The sequence below is a fragment of the Felis catus genome, chromosome E1 (genome assembly GCF_018350175.1).
Source record: "Felis catus isolate Fca126 chromosome E1, F.catus_Fca126_mat1.0, whole genome shotgun sequence".
Classification (NCBI taxonomy): domain Eukaryota; kingdom Metazoa; phylum Chordata; class Mammalia; order Carnivora; family Felidae; genus Felis; species Felis catus.
Genome location: NC_058381.1, coordinates 56,088,688 through 56,108,121, shown reverse-complemented (window position 1 = coordinate 56,108,121; position 19,434 = coordinate 56,088,688). Strand labels below are relative to the sequence as shown.

At 59.0% G+C, this 19,434-nt stretch overlaps 2 protein-coding genes and 1 long non-coding RNA gene across 8 annotated transcripts in view; 1 reads left to right on the top strand and 2 right to left on the bottom strand.

Moving 5' to 3' along the window:
• Positions 1 to 1,480: 1,480 nt before the first annotated feature.
• On the bottom strand, positions 1,481 to 2,631 carry LOC105261195. Its single transcript, XR_002149366.3, has 3 exons — positions 2,095 to 2,631; positions 1,918 to 2,005; positions 1,481 to 1,620 (listed from the first exon to the last, which is right to left on the bottom strand). It is a non-coding gene; the product is annotated as an uncharacterized LOC105261195 (long non-coding RNA).
• A 72-nt stretch (positions 2,632 to 2,703) lies between these two features.
• GALK1 (galactokinase 1) lies at positions 2,704 to 13,650 on the top strand. Of its 2 annotated transcripts, none has more exons than XM_023244007.2 (8): positions 2,704 to 2,937; positions 3,847 to 4,036; positions 4,444 to 4,563; positions 4,751 to 4,886; positions 5,011 to 5,192; positions 7,641 to 7,791; positions 7,891 to 8,053; positions 13,024 to 13,650. In XM_023244007.2, exons 1-8 carry the CDS (start codon positions 2,773 to 2,775, stop codon positions 13,063 to 13,065), a joined length of 1,149 nt encoding a protein of 382 aa, XP_023099775.2. In that variant the 5' UTR covers positions 2,704 to 2,772; the 3' UTR covers positions 13,066 to 13,650. The 2 variants fall into 2 exon arrangements, with proteins under 2 accessions (XP_023099775.2, XP_011287741.4); XM_011289439.4 differs by lacking the exon at positions 13,024 to 13,650 and adding an exon at positions 8,146 to 8,347 and having other exon boundaries at positions 2,706 to 2,937.
• Positions 8,181 to 19,434, bottom strand: part of ITGB4 (integrin subunit beta 4) — a 31,394-nt gene continuing 20,140 nt past the window's right edge. The window contains exons 27-40 of one of the 5 annotated variants that reach the window (XM_045044414.1): positions 17,996 to 18,200; positions 17,008 to 17,165; positions 16,443 to 16,623; positions 16,163 to 16,300; positions 13,868 to 14,050; positions 13,644 to 13,775; positions 11,337 to 11,582; positions 11,039 to 11,197; positions 10,464 to 10,613; positions 9,723 to 9,911; positions 9,483 to 9,638; positions 9,235 to 9,399; positions 9,030 to 9,140; positions 8,181 to 8,953 (exon numbers count right to left, since the gene is read on the bottom strand). In XM_045044414.1, coding sequence (XP_044900349.1) covers positions 8,181 to 8,953; positions 9,030 to 9,140; positions 9,235 to 9,399; positions 9,483 to 9,638; positions 9,723 to 9,911; positions 10,464 to 10,613; positions 11,039 to 11,197; positions 11,337 to 11,582; positions 13,644 to 13,775; positions 13,868 to 14,050; positions 16,163 to 16,300; positions 16,443 to 16,623; positions 17,008 to 17,165; positions 17,996 to 18,200 — 2,946 coding nt within the window. Of the gene's footprint in view, positions 8,954 to 9,029; positions 9,141 to 9,234; positions 9,400 to 9,482; positions 9,639 to 9,722; positions 9,912 to 10,463; positions 10,614 to 11,038; positions 11,198 to 11,336; positions 11,583 to 12,205; positions 12,425 to 13,643; positions 13,776 to 13,867; positions 14,051 to 16,162; positions 16,301 to 16,442; positions 16,624 to 17,007; positions 17,166 to 17,995; positions 18,201 to 19,434 lie in introns of all 5 variants that reach the window. The other 4 variants (XM_023244005.2, XM_019818258.2, XM_045044415.1 and 1 more) reach the window with 4 other exon arrangements.

Genomic DNA, 19,434 nt, shown 5'->3' with positions numbered 1-19,434 from the left:
CTGTCTCTCTCAAAAATAAACATTAAAAAAATAAAAAAAAACAGCTTTATTGAGATACATTACACATATCATACAATTCACCCATTCCAAGTATAAAATTCAGTGGTTTTAGTATATTTGAAGATCTGTGCAACCATCACCACGGGCAATTTTAGAACACTTTCCACACCACAAAGAGAACCGGTACCCTTGGTTATCACTCTTTATCCCCTCCATTTCCCTCAGCCCTAAGCAACAACTAATCTCCTTTCTGTCTCTGCAGATTTGCCTACTCTGAACATTGTGTGTATCTGGAATCATACAACTTGTGGTCTTTTGTGACTAGCTTCCGGCATTTACCATGTGTTCAAGGCTCAACCATGTAGTTCCATACTGTGTATCAGCACTTCACTGTTTTTATGCCTGAGCAAAATTCATTGTTATGGACATGCCACATTCTCTTTATCCATCTATCCCTTTGGGTTGTTAACATCTTTTTTTTTTTTAAGTTTTATATTTATTTTTTAGTAATCTCTACACCCAATGTGGAGCTCGAACTCATGACCCCAATATCAAGAGTCGCATGCTCCTCCAACTGAGCCAGCCAAGCGCCCTCAGTTGTTACCACCTTTTGGCTAATGTGAATAGTCCTACCATGAGCATTAATGTAGAAGTTTTGTGTGGACCTATGTTTTTTTTTTTTTTTTTTAATGTTTATTTATTTTTGAAAGGTGCGGGGGAGGGGCAGAGACAGAGAGGGAGGGACAGAGGATCTGAAGCAGGTTCCACGTTGACAGCAGTGAGTCGGATGCGAGGCTGGAACCCACGAACCGTGAGATCATGACCTGAGCCGAAGTCCAGACGCTCAACCGACAGAGACACCCAGGCGCCCCTGGACCTACGTTTTTCAATTCTCTTGTGTACGTACTTAGGAGTGAAATTCCTGGGTCACATGGGCACTCTCTGTTGAGCATTTGGTGGAAATGCTTAACTGTTTTCCATTCCCACCAGAGACTGAGGGTTCTGATTTCCCCACATTCTCAGCAACATTGCTGTAATTGCTATTGTCTTTCATTTTGGCCAGACTAATGGGTGTGAAATAGCACCTCATTGTGCTTTTGGTTTACATTTCCTTAATGCTAATGATGTTGAGCACCTTTTCATGTGCTTATTGGCCATTTGTAATCTTCTTGGGGAAAACGTTCAAGTTGTTTGCCCATTTTAAATTGATTTGTCTTTTTTGAGTTCTAAGAGTTCTTTATGTGTTCTTGATACAAGGCCCTTAAATATATGATTTGCAAATATTTTCTCCCATTCTGTGGGTTGTCTTTTTACTTTCTTCATTGTGTCCTTTGATGCAGGAAAGTATCTTATTTTGATGAAGTACAACTTATCTATTTTCCTTTTATCTCTTGTGCTTTTGGTGTCATATCAAAAAAGCCACTGCCGAGGTCACAAAGATTTATCCCTATATTTATTTCTAGAAGTTTTCAAAGGTGCCTTAAAAAAAATTTTTTTTTTAATTTATTTTATTTTAGAGAGAGAGTGCGCAAACAGGAGAGGGGGGGAGGGAGAGACAGAATGTTAAGCAGGCTCCACGCTGAGCTTGGAGGCTCGATCCCTCGACCCTGGAATCAGAACCTGAGTGGAAATCAAGAGTTGGAGGCTCAACTGACTGAGCCGCCCAGGCACCCCCAGAGCTGCATTTTTTTTTAATTGAAGTGTAAATAACATACAGTGTTATATTAGTTTCAGGTGTACAACATAATGATTCAACAATTCTATACATTACTCTGGGCTCATCATGATGAGTATCAGAGATGCATTTTAAATGCACTACTCCACTCTTTGGGCAACCCCCCCAGCAGACCCCAAGCTCTAAACCTGGCCACAACTCTCCACAAAGCCCCCCACCCTAGTCCCAAAGAGGCTGCTTACATTTCAGCATTTCTGCCTCACGGTTTCATATAGATGCAAATGTGGACAGGCGTCCAGGCAGGGACAGCTTGAAGGTTCAGGACGCAGTCTGGTGAAAGAGGCGGTGGTGAGTGTCAGATGCTGCGTCCAAGGCTCAGAACTGAGGAAGCACCTGCTGGGGCCAACGGCCCCACCTACCTTGGCAGCCCCGGTAGGTCCTTCCAGGGGAGGCTGGGCCCACTGCTGTCCAACTGCCACTCCTTCCTCCTTCCGTTGCTAGCAGTTATGACAGCGGGGCCACTATAGAAAAGGGCCTGTAGAAAGCGACTCCCTGGTCACCACCCAAACTTGGCTTTCCTCATCTCAATTTACGCATCGTGCCAGGCCACCCTCTCAGAGACCCAAGATCAGGGTCTGATGACCTCTCACGGCGGCAGGACTCTAGGACCTGGGAGAGCCCTTTGGGAAATTCAGGTCGGCTGGGTGCCAGCCCTGCTACTCTGGCTGTGGGTGAATGGCCTGGCCGGTGTTGGTAGCAGAGAAAGGGGCACCAGGGCCAGGGAAGGGCAGCTCAGATCTTCCAGTCCAGCCAATACCACTCGAGTGGGCACCCGCCGGTCTCTTCCAAAGTCCGCCGCCCGCCGCGGTGGGGGTGTGGGGCAGATCCTTCCGCGGTGGGGGTGTAGGGGAGATCCCAACCCCGAGCGCCCGGCAGGTGGCTTGGGCCGCGAGGCGCGCCGGGGCGGGCCCGGCGCGGCGGGGGCGGGAGGAGGCCTGCGGTGGGGGCGGGGGGCGCGTGCAGGAATGCGCGCCGCCCCCGCGCGGCCCCGCCCCGGGCATCCCGCGCCGACCTGGCCTCGCTGCAGGGTGAGCATCATGGCCGCTTGGAGACAGCCCCAGGCCGGGGAGCTGCTGGCCGAGGCCCGTAGAGCGTTCCGGGAGGAGTTCGGGGCCGAGCCCGAGCTGGCGGTGTCGGCGCCGGGCCGCGTCAACCTGATCGGGGAGCACACGGACTACAACCAGGGCCTGGTGCTGCCCATGGTGAGGGGCCGGGCGGGGAGCCTCGAGCCTCCCCAGCGGCAGGGCCGGCCTTAGGCGCGCGGGGAGGTGCCTGGTCCCTGCGTGGAGGTTGGGCGGCCGCGCCAAACTTTAGCCATCCTGCCCCGGGTTTGGAGGACGAGCACGTCGGAGAGACCCGGGGACGGGGTATTTCCCACTGTTGGAAGGGAGGAAGCGGGGGATCCGCGAGGAAGTAGACTAGGAGGGGGTGTGCCGGCGCCTCTTCGCTCAAGCCCGCCCTCTGTGGACGTGATCCTCCCCATCACGCTGGGAGCCACCTCAACTTGTGCGGCTCCAGTGTGGCTTGCGGAATGGGGACGCTTCGGGCTTTGGCTTCCGGGGGCCCCAAACGCAGACCTGGGGGAACTAGCCTCAGACCTCCTGGTCCTACCCGTTCGGGAGGAAACTGAGGCCCAGAGAGGGTCAGTGATCTGCTTAAGGTCACACAGCTGGTTCTTGGTGGGGCTGGAGTCAGGCCTCTCAGCTCTTTCCACCTGGTGCGGCTTGGCAAGCGAGCGGGTACAGTGCACCTGAGACCACTCCAAAATGGGAACGCGTCAGTTGGAGCTCCTCTTACTCTCTTATCCTGCTCCGTGCCCCACAGCTGAGAGCCCAGATTCAGGGCAGAGTCCAGGTCTACACTTCTGCAGCACTGGCCCTGCCCCCCCCCTCCGCCCCCCAAGACCCTAGGGCAGAACCCAAGCCCCCAGGGCCAGCTCAGCACTCAGGTTCTTCCCTGAGACCACCGCCCCCCCCCCCCCAATTCCTTCCTGTTGAGCCTTAAAAGGAATCTGTCTGAAACTTTTTATTTCTCAGAACTTTAGTATCAGAGAAGCCTCCTCCATGGGTCGCCTGGCAAAAGCTTTACATAACCCCTGTCTTTCCTGCCAGGCGCTGGAGCTTGTGACTGTGCTGGTGGGCAGCCCCCGGGCAGACGGCCTTGTCTCCCTCCTGACCACCTCCGAAGATGCTGATGAGCCCCGGCGGCTCCAATTTCCACTGCCCACAGCCCAGCGGTCATTGGAGCCCGGGACCCCCCGCTGGGCCAACTATGTCAAGGGAGTGATTCAGCACTACCCAGGTATGGGGACTAGGGCTGAGTCAAGTTCATGCTGGTAGTATAGGAGCACCACCTCTCAGCCGCAAAGCTCCTTAGCTCGTCTAATGCACCAGGGGGTAACGTATAGGGGAGGGTATCCCTGTTTCACACATGATGAAACTGATACCCTGAGAGGTTCCAGAACTTGTCCTGAGCTGCCCATTTTATGATTAGCGGAGCCAGGATTCAAACCCTAGCCTGTTGGCCTCCAGAGCCCTAAACCAGGAGGAGAGCTGGGAAGACTGTGTCCCAGGAACCTCAGGGTAGGAGGATGGAGACACAGCCCTGGAAGCAGCTATCAGGCATTGCCTCCCTGCATAACAAAATACATGCCCTTCGTGGGCCCATCCTCCCAGATGGCCCATCTTACCATCACCCATTCTTTCCAGCTGCTCCCCTCCCTGGCTTCAGTGCAGTGGTGGTCAGCTCAGTGCCCCTGGGGGGCGGGCTGTCCAGCTCGGCGTCCCTGGAAGTGGCCACATACACTTTCCTGCAGCAGCTCTGCCCAGGTACTTCCTAGACCCCAGCCTTCCTTCCCTGAGGTTTCCTTGTCAGAGATTGTTCCTCGACTGTGGCTTCCGGAGGAGGGGGGGGAATCGCTCTGGAGTGTCCTTGGAGGTCCCACTGCTCCCATTCGCCCACTCCCACGTGCCCCCCTCCTGGGCTCCAGCCTCCTCACCTCCCCCTGTGCCGCAGACTCCGGGTCCATAGCTGCCCGGGCTCAGGTGTGTCAGCGGGCCGAACACAGCTTCGCAGGGGTGCCCTGTGGCATCATGGACCAGCTCATCGCCCTGCTGGGGCAGAAGGGCCACGCGCTGCTCATTGACTGCAGGTCAGGGGCTCCCCTTGTACCCTCCCACCTCGTCATGAGGAGCTTCTGGGTGGAGCGTGCCCACCACCTGGTGTGGCAAGCAGACACTTGGGCTTGTCATCTCCCCACTCCGACTCCATGCCAGGTCCCTGGAGACAAGCCTGGTGCCGCTGTCAGAACCCAAGCTGGCCGTGCTCATCACCAATTCCAACGTCCGCCACTCGCTGGGCTCCAGCGAGTACCCTCTGCGGCGGCGCCAGTGTGAAGAAGTGGCCCGGGCGCTGGGCAAGGAGAGCCTTCGAGAGGTGCAGCTGGAGGAACTGGAGGGTGAGAGCTGGCTGGGCATCCTGCGGGGCTGCCAGGCCCTTGACGTGGGCTTGACCCTCCTGTCTACCCCCTCCTCTCCGGGGGCCTGTGCTGTGCTCTGCCCACTCCCCCTAAGACTGCAGACCTAGGGCTCCAGCCTCGGCAGGGCTGCTGAAATCTTAACATTGTTCTTTCTAAGAGGAGGATTACGCTTCTGCTGTGGAAAATGTAGGAAAACACACAGAGGAAAACAGTGAGCTAGAGGGCCACCACCCAGGGATAGCCACCGCTAACACCGCCAGTGTTTCTCTACGTCTGCGTTTACCAAGTTCAGTATAGGCCGTATGGTCACTGGCTTTCTCTTTCATTACATCTTAGAGCCCTTTCCTGTGCCATTAGGGGCACTTCATCAGCAAGGCTTCTAACACTGCAGCATACAGGTGTGTCATAAGTTAATCATTTTCTAATAATCCCGTGATGCGGCGGCGAATGTTTTCGTGCAAGAGAGTCTCTCTCATTATCTTCTTAGGAGTAGATTCTTAGGCGTAAGATCGCAGAGTCAAAAGGTGCAAGTATTTTAAAGGTTCACGATGCACGTGGCCAGGAAGAGAGGATATGTAATAGTTTGAGGGTCAAATTCCATCTCGCTCCGTCACACCTGTGGGGCAGATAGTCTTATTCCGTTCATCGTTTTGGATGAGGAAGCTACAGTAAGTGGCAGTGCTGAGTGAGACTCAAACCAGGCAGGTAACCCCCCATAGCCCGTACTCTCAGCCACGGGGCCAGGCTGCTGGCTTTGGGAGTTGTGCCCTCTCTGGCAGCGTGCGGGTGCCCATTTGGAGGACACTGGCCGGCCTGGTGGGACCAGCTTGTCCTTCTTGGTGACCTGTCACGTTCACACCTGCCCCACCTGCTCTGTGCAGGTGACCTTATTGGAGGTGTTCACGCTTGAACACTTTGGCCGTCCCTCCTCTCCACCGTATCCCTTCCCACCACTCCTGGGGTGTGTGTGTGGGGGGGTCTCCCCCAACCTTGGAAACAGTGCTGTCCTCCGCCTTCTCCAGAGTCTTGTGCCAGAAGCCCTGTTTTCCCTCCTTCCTGTCCTCTGCCTGGCTCTTCCGCTTTTGCTTGGAAACCTGGTCGGTTTTCTTCCCGTCTAAAATTGAGTCTTTTTCCTGTGCTCATCTTGGAAGAAGACCTAATGCTTTTGGCCCCCATTTTCTCATCTCCACTCATTTCTCCGTCCTCTCGGTCGGCCTGCCCCTTGCTCCTGCCACCGGACACAGCAGTGCTCCCGGGGGGGTTCCCCGCACACACCCACAGCCTGCATTCCCTCCCCCTCAGCGGCCGCCGCTCTCTCAGTCCTGTTGTGTGTGCCTGCCCCAGGCTTTGTCCTCAGTGCACAGCCCCAGCCACCATGGTCCGCTTAGGACTCAGACAGGAGCCTGCAGCCCCTTGCTTTCCCGCCTGGAGGCCCCCCTCCCTCCCCCCCGGCCCCATTTCCACCTGCAGTCCTGGAGCCTCCACCCGATTCCCAAGGGAACTCATCATCCTTTGTCCCCCATAGGCTTCTCCTGCTGAGCTCCCCTTATCTGTGATTTCCTCACCCTTGTCACTTCTGTTTGAAACCTCAGTCCCCTGTGTCCTCACTATCCACCCCCCCACCCCCAGTCTCCAATCTCTGTTCCCTCCATTCCTTCTTCCTCCACATCAGGCCCCTCGTTGGTTTCTGTTTAACAACTGCTATTTGGGTTCCTGGTTCCTGCTTCTCCCAGCTTGGGCCCTCTGCCCTAGGCAGTCACTTTTGTCCACCAGAGCTCAGCTCCAGCCCTTCCCTGCTCCAAAACCTGTGTGGCATCCAGAATTAAGTAGCAGAGTCCCCCGGTACCCTGGGCTGCCGCTACCGACTCGGCTTGCTTTCCCCACCTCAGCGTTAGCCAGCAGGATAGCCTACTCTTGGTGGGCCCTGTGCCCTGTCTCTTGATCTTGGCCTGGGCTGTACCCCAACTCTGGGAGCCCCAGCTCTCAGGGGCTCCACTGATGCTCCAGCGTAAACAGCGGCAGGATTTCTTCTCCCTCTTGTGCCACTGTGGACTCCTGTGTCCCCCTCACCTTGGAAGCGCCAAGAATCTGGGGCTTACCCTGTTGTTTATTGAGCACCCACTGTGCACCGGGCACTCTGCTGGCATGTTGCCCAGTCAGTGCATAGTGGGTCCCAGAGAGTGACATAGGGGTCCCATCTTATAGTCGAGGAGGAAAGGCTCCAAACTTTAGTCACCAATGCCAGGTTCTGCTTACAGCTCTGTCAGAACCAGGTCTAAGACTGGAGGCTCCTCCCCTCCCCCCCCCCCGCCACCTCCACCCCTACCCCTGCCCCCTAGCCTCATCACCCTGGTGCCCCCATCCCTCCATCTGCACGGGCCCAGAGGTGGTGGGGTGGCAGGTCTGCTGACCCCTTTCCCTTCCCAGCTGGCAGAGAGCTGGTGAGCAAGGAGGGTTTCCGGCGGGCACGACATGTCGTGGGCGAGATCCGGCGCACGGCCCAGGCCGCGGCTGCCCTGAGCCGCGGAGACTACAGAGCCTTTGGCCGCCTCATGGTAGAGAGTCACCACTCGCTCAGGTGAGGACTCCTGGGTGCCTGTATCTCCCAGGCACAGGCTGTCCCCAGGGCAGGGTGGGACCAGGCCTAGGCCCGCCCTCTCCTGTATCCTCTCCGCAGGGATGACTATGAGGTGAGCTGCCCCGAGCTCGACCAGCTCGTGGAGGCCGCGCTGTCAGCACCTGGGGTTTACGGCAGCCGCATGACTGGTGGTGGCTTCGGTGGCTGCACCGTGACCCTGCTGGAGGCTGCCTCCGTTCCCCAGGCCATGCAGCACATACAGGTGGGTGGGTGCCGGTGCCTGCGGGTGGGAAGGATGGAGAAAGGGCTTCCCAGGGCCCTGCCACGCTTAGACCCCACCTGCCTCTCCCCTAGGAGCAGTACAGCGGCACCGCCACCTTCTACCTCTCTCAGGCGGCCGACGGTGCCAAGGTGCTGCACTGGTGAGGCCCTCCCCGGGACAGCACCCGGTGGGCATGGGGCCTGCCAGGCAGCACGTCACGAAGCTCCAGGCCTCTGGCGCCTCTTGCCCTCTGCATCTGGGTGCTCAATAAACTTGTGCCTCCCACCACGATAACCCGCCTGCCTCTAGAGGTGGGTGTGTGCTTGGGGATCAGAGAAGCATGTGTCAGAACCGCTCGCCTGCTCTGTGCTGGCACTCCCTGGAAGAACAGACAGGGCAGAGCCAAGTGGTAGCAAAATCTTTTATTAAGTGCAGAGCAAAGCTGGGTCCTTGTCATGCTGGTCCCAGCTCTTTGGTTACGCACAAACGGGCTTGGGCCTGGGGTAAGGGAGTAGTGGCCAGAAGGGCCATCTGGGACCTCTGCTCCCTTCACGCCTCCCAGAGGACACCTACCCTCTGCTCCGTAGCCAGACGTGCTGGCCCTGTGGTCAGCATGGGGGTGTGCTGGGCTGCGAGGGGTCCGAGGATGGAGTAGCTGAGGCAGAGCCAGGAGGAGGAGGCAGGGTGGGGGCCCAGGTTCCAGGATACTGTCGGGTAGGGGTGGGGGGCTCAGGTCTGGAAGAACTGTTGGTCCACCTGGGTACTGAGGGTTCCACTGGTGGTCAGTGTCCGGCTCACAAACTCCTGGGTCACATGGCGGGTGAGGGAGCCACCTGCTTCCAGGCGTTGGGACCCCAGGGTCAGTCCATCTGCAGGGGAAAAAGCACTGAGGGACCCTGCCTGGGTCCCTGTCTGTCCTGCTCTGTTAGCGCTGTGCTCCCCCACGAGAACTAGGATCCCCTGCCCAGCGACTCACCCAGGAAGAAAGGCTCGGTTGTGCTGGTGTGGGTGGTGGTGATGCTGCTGTACTCGCCTGGCAGCTGGTGCTGGAAGAGCCCGGGGTGGCTGCCCAGTTGAGGGAAAGGGCCTGGCATGGGCAGATGAGCGCCAGTCAGGGATGATGCCAGGGGAAGATGTGGCCAGAGAAGGGGTGGGGGTGAAGAATGGGCAAGCCACCTCACCTCCGTCCTGGGACTCGATGGTGATGATACCCTCACGCTCCGGCCCATAGCCTTGGGTGGTCTTGGCCTGCACCTTGAACTTGTAGGGCACGTTCTCACTGAGGCCCGGCACCGTCAGCCGGCTCTCAGGGCTGTCGCCATCCACCAGGAACGTGGTGGCTGGCTCTGAGCAGGGAAGATGCCTTTAGCCTCTGTGGCTCCCTCTCCACCCCTCCCCTGGCCACCCCTGAGGTGGGGACGGGCAGCACCTCCTCCATGGGCCATCTCACAGGTCACCAGGTAGCCGAGGATATCCCCATCGGGCCTGCGTGGCCGTTCCCAGCTCAACTGCAGCGAGTCTGGGCTCAGGGCAGTAAACACCAGCGGGCCCGGGGCACTGGGTGTGCTCAAAGTGAAGGTGGAGCCTGGGGGCAGCAGAGCAAGACTGTCAGCGTGTGGGTGGCTAGGGGACGTCATGGGGGCAGCCACGGGGTGGGGAGTCAACTCACCTGGCAGGGGGCAGAGTGGGCTCTGGGGGTGCACCTGCGACTCAATGGTGATGACACCCTCACGCTCTGGGCCCCAGCCTTCCTGACTCTGGGCCCGCACACGGAACACATAGGAATGGTTGGGCAGAAGGTCTTCCACCACCACCGAAGTCTGGCTGGGGCTAGGGATGTTGAGCCGATGCAGCTCCCCTGGGGAGGGCAGACCGGGGGTCAGTGTTACTCCTACCCCTGGCCTGATCCCACCCCTGCCCTAGGCTGCCACTGATCATCCCACCCAGGATTCGCTGCGGTTTGGGTACAGGTGGGGATCAGCCTGGTATGGTGTGGCTGGTAGTTTAGGTGGTATGCTACACGAGGGATGAGTGGAGCCTAAAATCCCACCTATGTTCTGCCTGTTTGCGGGCCCAGGTCATTGCTGCTGCGAGTTTGCCTTCCCAGGGAAGCACCACTTCCCGGTTCCCACAAAAGCATCTCGCAGGCCAGCGGAGGCCCTGGGTCTGTCCCTAGGTCAGTGAAGCCTTGTTAGGCAACGTCTCGCAGAGGGAATGACCTGGAGAGAGGCCCAGGGAGCTGGATAACTCAGAGGAGAGGAGGCAGTGACGGGCGGCGAGGAGCATGCAAGTGAGGCCCTCTCAGAACGTCTGGTGGGGATCGTTAGTGTTGAAGGGACTTGGGTGGGTTCCTGTGCAGCTGGGTGCCCGAGCCTTGCAAGCCCCCAGCCTGCCGGCAGCTGTGCCTCACCCCCGTTCAGCAGCTGGTACTCCACACTGTAGCCCTGTAGCGCCTGCTCACACTGTGGCTCCTGCCAGCTCACTTTCAGAGACGTGGGGCCCAGAGCCGAGAACACCAGGCGGGTGGGTGTGTTGGGCACACCTGCAGCCAAGCGGGAGCCTGAAGACGGGAGGCCACAGTCAGTTTCTGGCAGGGGGGGTCTCTGGGCGGGAGCCCTCCCTCTGACCTCCCGCGGCTGTCTCATCTCTGCTGGCCGCTGGCCTCGCGGCTCACTCAGCCTGCAACACCCTGTCCGGGCCACCCGGCACCTCCCTGGACAACTCAGAGTGGCTGCGGGCCCTGCCCGTGCCTAGAGAGGGTGAGCACCAGAAGTTGGCCGCCCCCTCCCCCTCAGCTGGTCTGGCCGCCCCTCTTCCCCCAGCCCATCACCCCCGGAAGGGCAGAGGCTATATTAGGCATCAGCATTGATGGAGATGAAAAATGGAGGGTGAAGTGCTGGGTTTGGGCAGTGGCTGCGATGAACAGATGGGTGACAGATGGCGCGGGACAGCTGTGGAGACGCGAGATGGCCACCCCTGTACTACCTGGGCCCCGAAAGGGCGCCGCTGGCTGCCCAGCCAGGATTATAGTGTCTCGGGAGTCCCCAGAGGGAGGGAACCCTTTCATCTGAGCCCGACTCAGGGACCCGAGGGCCCAGGACAGCGGAAGCCTGCTCCTCCCCTCTTCCCAGATGGGAGGGAGGCCTAGGGCAGGACAAAACAAGAGTGAGGGCAGGAAGTGTGCGTGTTGGAGGATGGGAAGCGGGGCCAGTAACCCCAGCCTCCTGGAGCTGGAAGAGAGGCAGGGTCAGTGGGAGAGGCAGGGCTGGGAGCGGACACTCACTGTGGGAGGACACGGAGGTGAGGGTGGAGTAGTCCCTGGGCAGCGTGGCAGAGTGGGAGTGGGAGTGTTCCGTGCGGGTCAGCGAGTGGTAGTCCCGCGTGAGGGTGGAAGATGTGCTCAGCACCCGGTGGGGCAGGTGTGGGCTCAGGTGGGTGCCGTAAGCGGTGTTGGCCACGGTCATCCTGTTCAGAGAGTTGGAGCTGCCTGGGAAGGCTACGTCCATCCGCCCGTTCACCACCAGGTGCTCTGTGGGAGGAGAGCAGGGTCACTCGGACAGGCCTGCGCCAGACCCAGACGCAGGCTGTGGCCCTGGGAATTCCTAGGATTACCCACCCTCTGAGGGGAGGGGGTGGGGGGCGCTTGGCATAAAGAAAACCACCCTCTCTTGGCCCATCAGGGAAAGCAGCTCAGTGTTCCTGGCAGAGTCCAAGGGGCCACACAGGCTTCTGCGGCCCATGTCTGTCAGTCCTGCAGGATGCCAGTGTGGACCGTGTGAGCACCGCTGACCCCAGCTGGGAGACCTACTGCCCTTGCCGTCAGTCCTGCCAGGGGGAGAGCCCAGATGCCTGCCCTCGTGTCCCTTGAGACCTCTGGGGAGGTCTCCTTGGGTACTAGCGCCTGCCCCTGGGCACCACGAACTTCTGAAGTTGCATGCTCCTGCGGGCAGTCCTGCTTTGAGGAGATCACGAATGCCTGCCCCGGGGGTCCCTCGGCTCTGGGGGTCCGCCTCCGCGCCGTAGCACCTCCCCAGGTTGGGCAGGGGGCCATTAGTGGGCAGCCTGACCACAGGGGGCTCAGGCTGGACGCAGGCGGCAAACGAGCGCGCCTGGCTGGGTGCGGGGTCGGGGCGCGCCGGGCAAGCCCGTCACCTCCGGGGGGCCTGGGTGTGGCGCCGCGGGCTAGGCCGCCACCCTCCCCGCCCGCGCCCCCGTCCGCGCTGTCTTCCGGGGGGCCGCGGGGCGGCTCGCCGTCGGAGGAGCGCCCGCTGCTGGCCGACAGGCGCGGGATGAGCTCCGGGGGCAGCCGCCACGTGACGCGCCGCAGGTCCAGCTCCTCCCCCAGCAGGGGCTCGAACTTCCAGCTGCCGCCTTGGGAACAACGAAGGGCCGCGTTGGCACCGCCGGCGGGCGCGGGCGGCTCCGGGAGGGGGCGCGGCGGGGCGGAGGCCAGCGACGTGAGCCCGTCCTCGGCTCTCCGGAATCCAAGTGGGGCGGGGCAGGGCGGGGCGGGGGTGAGGTTGGTCGCGGAGCAGGCGACTGGCGGGCCCCTCGGCCCGCACGACGAAAGAGGAGGCTTTCCGTGTGCGCCAGAGCTGGCCGGACTGCAGCTGGGGAGGACAGGCCCCAGGGGTAGGCCTGGCTCTGGCACCAGATGTGAGGCCTCTTGGTCTGAGCCTCGGTTTCCCATCTGTACACTGGAGAGAGTAATCTCTCCCCTGCCTGCCTCCCAGGGACAGTTTCAGAAGCCACAGAGCGCGTCACAGATAGTGTTAACAGCTGAGCTTTCTCTCATAGCCTCAAAACCCCCGCGACCCTTGGGCTGGGCCCAGTTCCTGAAGTCCAAGCTCAGCTCTGTCAGGGCACGTAGGTGTTCACAGGGGGCCTGAGGCTTAGGCAAGGGTGGGAGAAAGTAGAAATCCAGAGAACCTTCACTCGTGGCATTGTATGACTGGCATCCTATTTTACAGATCAGAAAACTGAGGCACAGAGAGGGCGAGCAGTTCATCTGATGTCCCACAGCAGAGCCAAAGCTAAAACTGAGAACCAGGGAGTCCAGCCAAGGACCCTTTGTACCACACTGCAGGGAATCAGGAGGGAAGAGGAGCACTGGGCCAGTGGACGGGACAGGGGACACTGCCTCCCTGACCCTGGGCAGGTGGCTGCTCTGAGCTTCTGGGTCATGCCTGCCCCCTCCCACCTTGTCCCTGGGAGGTGGCCTGAATGTCCTGACTCCATGGCACGGCTGGTGAGCCTTCCAGAAGCAAAGCTGTGTTTCCACACTGGTCCCATGTGCATGAGCCTACATGACTCTGTGTGCATCTGCTCCCAAGCAAGTCTCTGCCTGTGCTCATACACAGACGTGCACACGACTGCATGTGGGCCACGTTGGCTTTGTCCCCTCTGTACCCAGTGCCAGTATGATGCCTGCCAGATGGTCGGCTCTGCAGATATCCACCTGGAGCTGAGAGGGACTTCTGGTCTTGACCTCTAGGCCCAGTGGTCATCGGCCCCTCTGCTTCCTCTGGACACCAGTCACAGCCCCACCTCCTACCCAGGACTTACTCTCATGGATCCCAGGCCCACTCACCAGTGTCGTCGGAGACGCTAGGCCTCTGGCTGCCAGCCGGGGAGCGCAGTACTTCGTCGCTGTACATGAGGAAGCTCTCGTAGTCTTCCCCGCACTGGGCGTCCACGATGGGGATGTCCGGGATGATGGGGACTGCAGGGGTGGGAGAGGTGAGCCAGGGACCCAGCCCCCCTGTCCTCCCCTCTCCACCCTGTGCCCTGCCCCACCCCCACCCCCCCACTCACTGGACATGGGCCGCTTGGGCTGGGTGGCCAGGTTGATGATGGCCTCCCGCTCGGGCCCCCAGCCTGCCCCGTTGCGCGCCTTCACTGTGTAGCGGTATGGCTGGGACTCCCGCAGGTTCTCAATGAGCAGCATCCGCCTCTTAGGAGTGTCCACCAACACCTTCTTCATGGGCCCGATGGGTCCTGGGGCAGGGAGAGTGCCTCAGAGGGGTCCTTCTACGTTCCTGCCTGGCCCAGCCCCGCCTCTGATGTAACAGCACCGCTGCGTGGTCTCTGAATTGCACGGAGAGGGCGCAGGGGACAAGGCAGAGAGCAAGCAGCTATTGGAACTCCTGTGTCGTGCCGCGCCCTGAGAACCTGGGTGTGCCTCATTTAAAGAAGCGTCACCATGGGGCGCCTGGGTGGCGCAGTCGGTTAAGCGTCCGACTTCAGCCAGGTCACGATCTCGCGGTCCGTGAGTTCGAGCCCCGCGTCGGGCTCTGGGCTGATGGCTCGGAGCCTGGAGCCTGTTTCTGATTCTGTGTCTCTCTCTCTCTCTGCCCCTCCCCCATTCATGCTCTGTCTCTCTCTGTCCCAAAAATAAATAAACGTTGAAAAAAAAAAATTAAAGAAGGGTCACCAACTCTCTGAAGGGCTGGCTCATCCTTAAGTGGCAAAGCCAGGACTAGACTCAAGGTGGCCCCACTGTGACCTCTACGGATTGGTAAACGGTCCTGTGTCCAGAGCGCCTCCACCTGAGGCATGCTCCGGCAGTGAGGGTGCCTCTGTCTCATTGTCCACACGACCAGACCCCAACTGCTCTGTTGAGGAAGTGAAAGTGGAGATATCCAGACACCCACGCCAGCTGCCCTGTGGTCACCGGAGCAAGGACTGGAATAGAGGGGTGGGCTCAGGGAAGCTGCACCTCCGGGCAGGCTGAGGCTTCGGAGAGCTAAGGGGTGGGGAGAAGGGTGGAGAAGAAAGAGGGCCAGCAGTGACAGGTGAGCAGAGAGCAGAGACCAGGCAGCTCTCCTCCACTCACACCCAGAAGGGCAGACACGCAGCTCTGGGAGAAAGGAGAAAGTGACCCTCGTTCCTCTGAGCAAGTGACGGCACCTGGGCCCAGACACAGCAAGAAGTGCCCTGCCATGCTAGAAGGCTTCTGGGAAACCAGAGAAGGCCCAGAAGGATGGAGGCCAGAAAAGGTCCCAGTTTCCAAAGAGGTCCAAAGGAGGGTTCTGGAAGGTGCTACCTGATAAGCTTGATGTCTACCCCCAGCCAACCACTGTGCTTAAAAAGAATTGATTGGTGGAGGCCCATCAGCCTGGGGGAGGTCTCTAGCTGCCAAGGTGGGCACTGTTCTCCGCCCACCCCTCACATCTCTTTCAGCTAGTGGGAACAGGGGAGAGGGACACCCACCAAAGTGCTGATGCCCTCAGCCAGGAGGGCCATCCAGCACATTCCAGGACACAGCTGAGACCTCAGCAGACTGAAGCCATGCCCGGAATCATCAGGGATGAACTTTGGACAGGGTACGTATCATTCCTGGGATGAAAGGCGGGATCAGAGGACACTTCCTAACAGTGGTCCATGGGCAGACTAGGTGTTATAAACCTGGAACAGGCCAAAGGTGTGATGTAGCTGCTGAGGTTGCACGTGGTCTGCTTGGCTGGTAAAGAGCCACGAGCCTGATGTCTAGAATAATCTTGGGGCCCTCTGCCCTTTTGGGCCATCCCAGAAGTGCTGCGCCTGACCCACGTTAAGGTCCATGGGTCATATGGGGTGGTGAGCTCTGCAACCTTGGGACGGAGCAAGCAGCAGTGAGGGCACAAGGAGGAGGTCCCTGCACCAGGCGGCAGGTGGAACCGATTTCCCTCACTTCCTCATCTTGGCCATTGGCAAGGGGTGCCCACCCTTCCCTCCCTTCCAGGACTGGAAAGAAGTAACGGTGCTGCCACGCACTCCGGCCTTGGGCTGTTATTTGAGATGTACTTAAAAAAAAATGGTTTCTCTGAAATTCAGGGCATCCCCTATTTGCTAATCCTACCAACTCTGGCCCTACAAGAACCGCGTGAGAGTGAGCCGTGCGGGTTTGCTGTATGGGAAACCTCGTGCCTTCTATCCCCACCTGCCCTGTGAGCTTCTGGGCTTGGTCTCGGGATGCAACCAGCCCCAACCTGACCACAAACCTGATGACGCCTCGGGCAACCAGACCTATGGGACACATCCACCAACTGGGACGATGTGACCTTCCTCCTGCGCTTTGCTCCCTCCCCTTCCTGCTGTCCTAGGGGCAGGAGGGGCCCACGTCCTTACGGTTGTCCTCGTTGACCAAGCCGTAGCAGACCTCGTAGGCCGTGATCTCTCCGTTGGTCTCAGCTGGCTCAGCCCAGCTCAGCTGGGTCACCGTGGAGGAGACGACATTGAAGGCCAGACGCCCCGGCTCACTGGGTACTAGGGAAGGAGGGGGGGGGCAGCATAGGAAGAAAGCTGTCAGCAGCAGCAGGTGGAGGGCAGGGTTCTGGGAGTAGAGCGGGCAGAGCGGGGCACGGGGGCATCAGGGGGGTTCCGGGACCGACGTGTGGTGAGGCCTCACCTTCCTGTTGGGTGCGGCAGGACACCAGGGAGCTGTAGGGACCCTCGCCCTGTGCCCCGTAGGCGCACACCTTCATCTCATAGTCGCAGTATGGGTACAGGTTCGTGAGCTCCACCGAGGGCACCTTGCTGTCGAGCAGGTGGGCCTCGGACTCCGAGTCACCCTGGATCCAGTACTTCACCTGCTCCCAGGGGAGGAACTGGTCAGCGGGAGGTGTCAAGCGCCAGAGCTGCTCGTTGACCTCCTGTCCCCTTTGCACCGATGAGACACGGAGGGGTTGGTGACCTGCCAGGTTCACACGGCAGGGCTGGGGCAGAACTCGGGTGTCTTCTGGGTGGGGGGAGGGGCCGCACTCCAGGAAGGAGGGCAAATGTCTGAAAACTTCAGGGACGGGCCTTCGCTCTTCCCCAGGCAGATGGGGGTTCCCCCTGTCCACTTGTGCTTGGCTCCCCAGGGCCAAGCGTGCCCTCTCTGCCCCCTCGGGGGCCCTTTGGCTTCAGGTGGCCCGTCTCCCCAGTGGGTACCAGCCCTCCGCGTCCACCTCCCTCCTTGCCTCCCACCTTACCCTGTACCCCGTTGGCTTGCCCGGAGGGGGCAGCCAGTTGAAGTGGATCTTTCGGGACCCGGCGGCCTTGGCATTGGGGTTCTGTGGGGCACCCAGGTCACCAGGGTGAGGTGGAAATGATGACAGCGTCGGGCTTGTGAAGTTCCGGTCCAGTTCATCTGCAGTGGGCCGAGTCAGCGCGGGTCAGACAGCTCAGACACCCCCTCTTTGAGTGAAGCAGGGATCCACCCTCACCACCAGGGGGCTCCAGAGACTCAGTTACCAACTCTTCCCCGCCTCAACTGACCACTGACAACTGACAGCACTCAGCACCCAGGACTCCGGGGGTGCTGGTGCCCCCACTGGTGCTACAGAGGGCATCCTGCCCTCCTGGTGGAGGACCCGGAGGCAGGGGGTGTCTGGAGGAATGAGAAGGAGGAGGGAGATCGTCTGCCCTTCTTTCTCCCTTGGCAGCCAAAGGAATGTTCCAGGTCAGAACGTTTGTTTCTATGCCCCCCTCCCCAGCGTGCTCCCCACTCTACTCTGAGAATCCCCCCTCCTCTCCTATCTTCCAGGCAAGGCTTCTCTGGGGTGGGCTCATAGACACCACCATACTGGAGGTTAAGGACCCGTAAGAACTGTTTCACCCCTCTAGGAAACACCTGCATTTTAGTGGGAACTGAAGCTGAAATCAAAGGGCTAAGACCTAACGGTGGGTGGTGGCGCCGCCAGCAGGCTGGGTAGCCACAGCGTGACTCCACCCTCTTTGGCTGAGAGCAGGATTGCTGGATAAAATGCAGGACCCCTAGTTAAGCCAGAATTTAAGATGAATAACAAATAGGATAAGTATATCCCACTGAGGTGTGGGACATACTTACACAAAACTTGTTCTTCGTTTACCTGAAATCCAAATTTAACAGGGAATCCTATATTTTACTTGCCCATACTGCAGCCTTAGTGGAGAGGCCCCCAGCCCTCCCTCCCCACCTGCTGAAGGGGCTCTGCCCACCTCGGTCTCCAATGACGACGGTGGCTGAGTGGGGCTGGCCCAGGCGGGCCCCAAACTTGGGGTTGCTGAGTTGAATGTGGAAGCGGCGGGTCTGGCGGCCCCGCAGGAGGGAGTCTATCTCCCGCGGCTCCAGGAGCTTCACCTGCAGCTCCTTCCAGGTCTCCCCAGGTTGGAATAGCAGATCCCCCTCTGCAGGGATGTAGTCCTGGGAGGGAGAAGGGGTCAGGGTCAGACCAGGCCTGGAGGATGAATCATGCCGCTCCACCCCAACCTCCTGGATACGGCAGAGAGACCATCCCACCTGCACACGAAATGGCTCCTGTTTCTGTAGCACCTCCCGCGCATCAAGCACTTTGCACTCACTAGCTCATTTGGCCCTCACAGCAATGTGAGGGGGAGCTATTACTGTCCCCATTTTTCAGATGAGGAACTGAGGCACTCGGAGGGGTGGAGAAACTTGCCCAAATTCACACAGGCAGTTGTGACAGAGCTGAGGTTTGAACCAAGGCCCAGAGATGGGGATGTATAGCAGATCCAGAAGAGTCTCACACAAGCAGACCCCATCCAGGGAGGGAAGAACCGTGCCCCACACTGCGGCTCTGAAGTCTGGGATCCGACCAGGCCCCAGGCCCTGCCTCCTAGGGAGGGTGCCCCCATCAGCTCCAGTTTTCTTCCTTCAGTGCCCCAGGGCTCTCCCGAGCAACCTCGGGGAAGTGTGTCCGTGTCAACATACATGTATCGTGCTCACATGAGACCACTAGGTGGCGATGCACACTAACATTTCAAGTTCAGGCCCAGCAGGGGGCAAATCCAACAGCTTAGAAACCCAGAAAGAGACACTGCAGTCAGTGTAAGAAAAGCAGGAGTTACCCACTAGACGACTGAGACTGAGCTGGGGGGGAACTCTTGCAAAAGTCAAAGTCACAAATGGCAAAGCCAGGGAGTTGTCCTAGATAAAAGGACACCTAAGGCACACAACAAAATGCAATGCCAGATCCGGGATTGGTTCTTGGACTGGAGCAAAAAACCCAAAAAAACAAAAAACAAAAAAACCGCTATAAAGGACATTATTGGGGCATGTGAACATGGGGAGATCTGAATATGAACTAATTATTAGGTAATTCTTTTTAGAATTTATTTCAATGGGGCGCCTGGGTGGCTCAGTCGGTTGAGCGCCCGACTTCGGCTCCGGTCATGATCTCACAGTTCGTGAGTTCAAGCCCCGTGTCGGGCTCTGTGCTGACAGCTCAGAGCCTGGAGCCTGCTTCAGATTCTGCGTCTCCCTGTCTCTCTGCCCCTTCCCTGCTCATGCTCTGTCTCTCTCTGTCTCTCAAAAATGAATAAACATTAAAAAAAAAAAAAAAGAATTTATTTCGAGACAGAGAGCGAGTTCACCCATATAGGGGAGAGGCAGAGAGAGAGGGAGAGAGAGAATCCCA

Coding starts and splice junctions, on each gene's coding strand:
- GALK1 (XM_011289439.4), top strand. CDS start 2,773: ATGGCCGCTTGGAGACAGCCCCAGGCCGGGGAGCTGCTGGCCGAGGCC. Junction 4,564..4,750: donor CCTGCAGCAGCTCTGCCCAG/GTACTTCCTAGA, acceptor CCTGTGCCGCAG/ACTCCGGGTCCATAGCTGCC. Junction 4,887..5,010: donor GCGCTGCTCATTGACTGCAG/GTCAGGGGCTCC, acceptor ACTCCATGCCAG/GTCCCTGGAGACAAGCCTGG.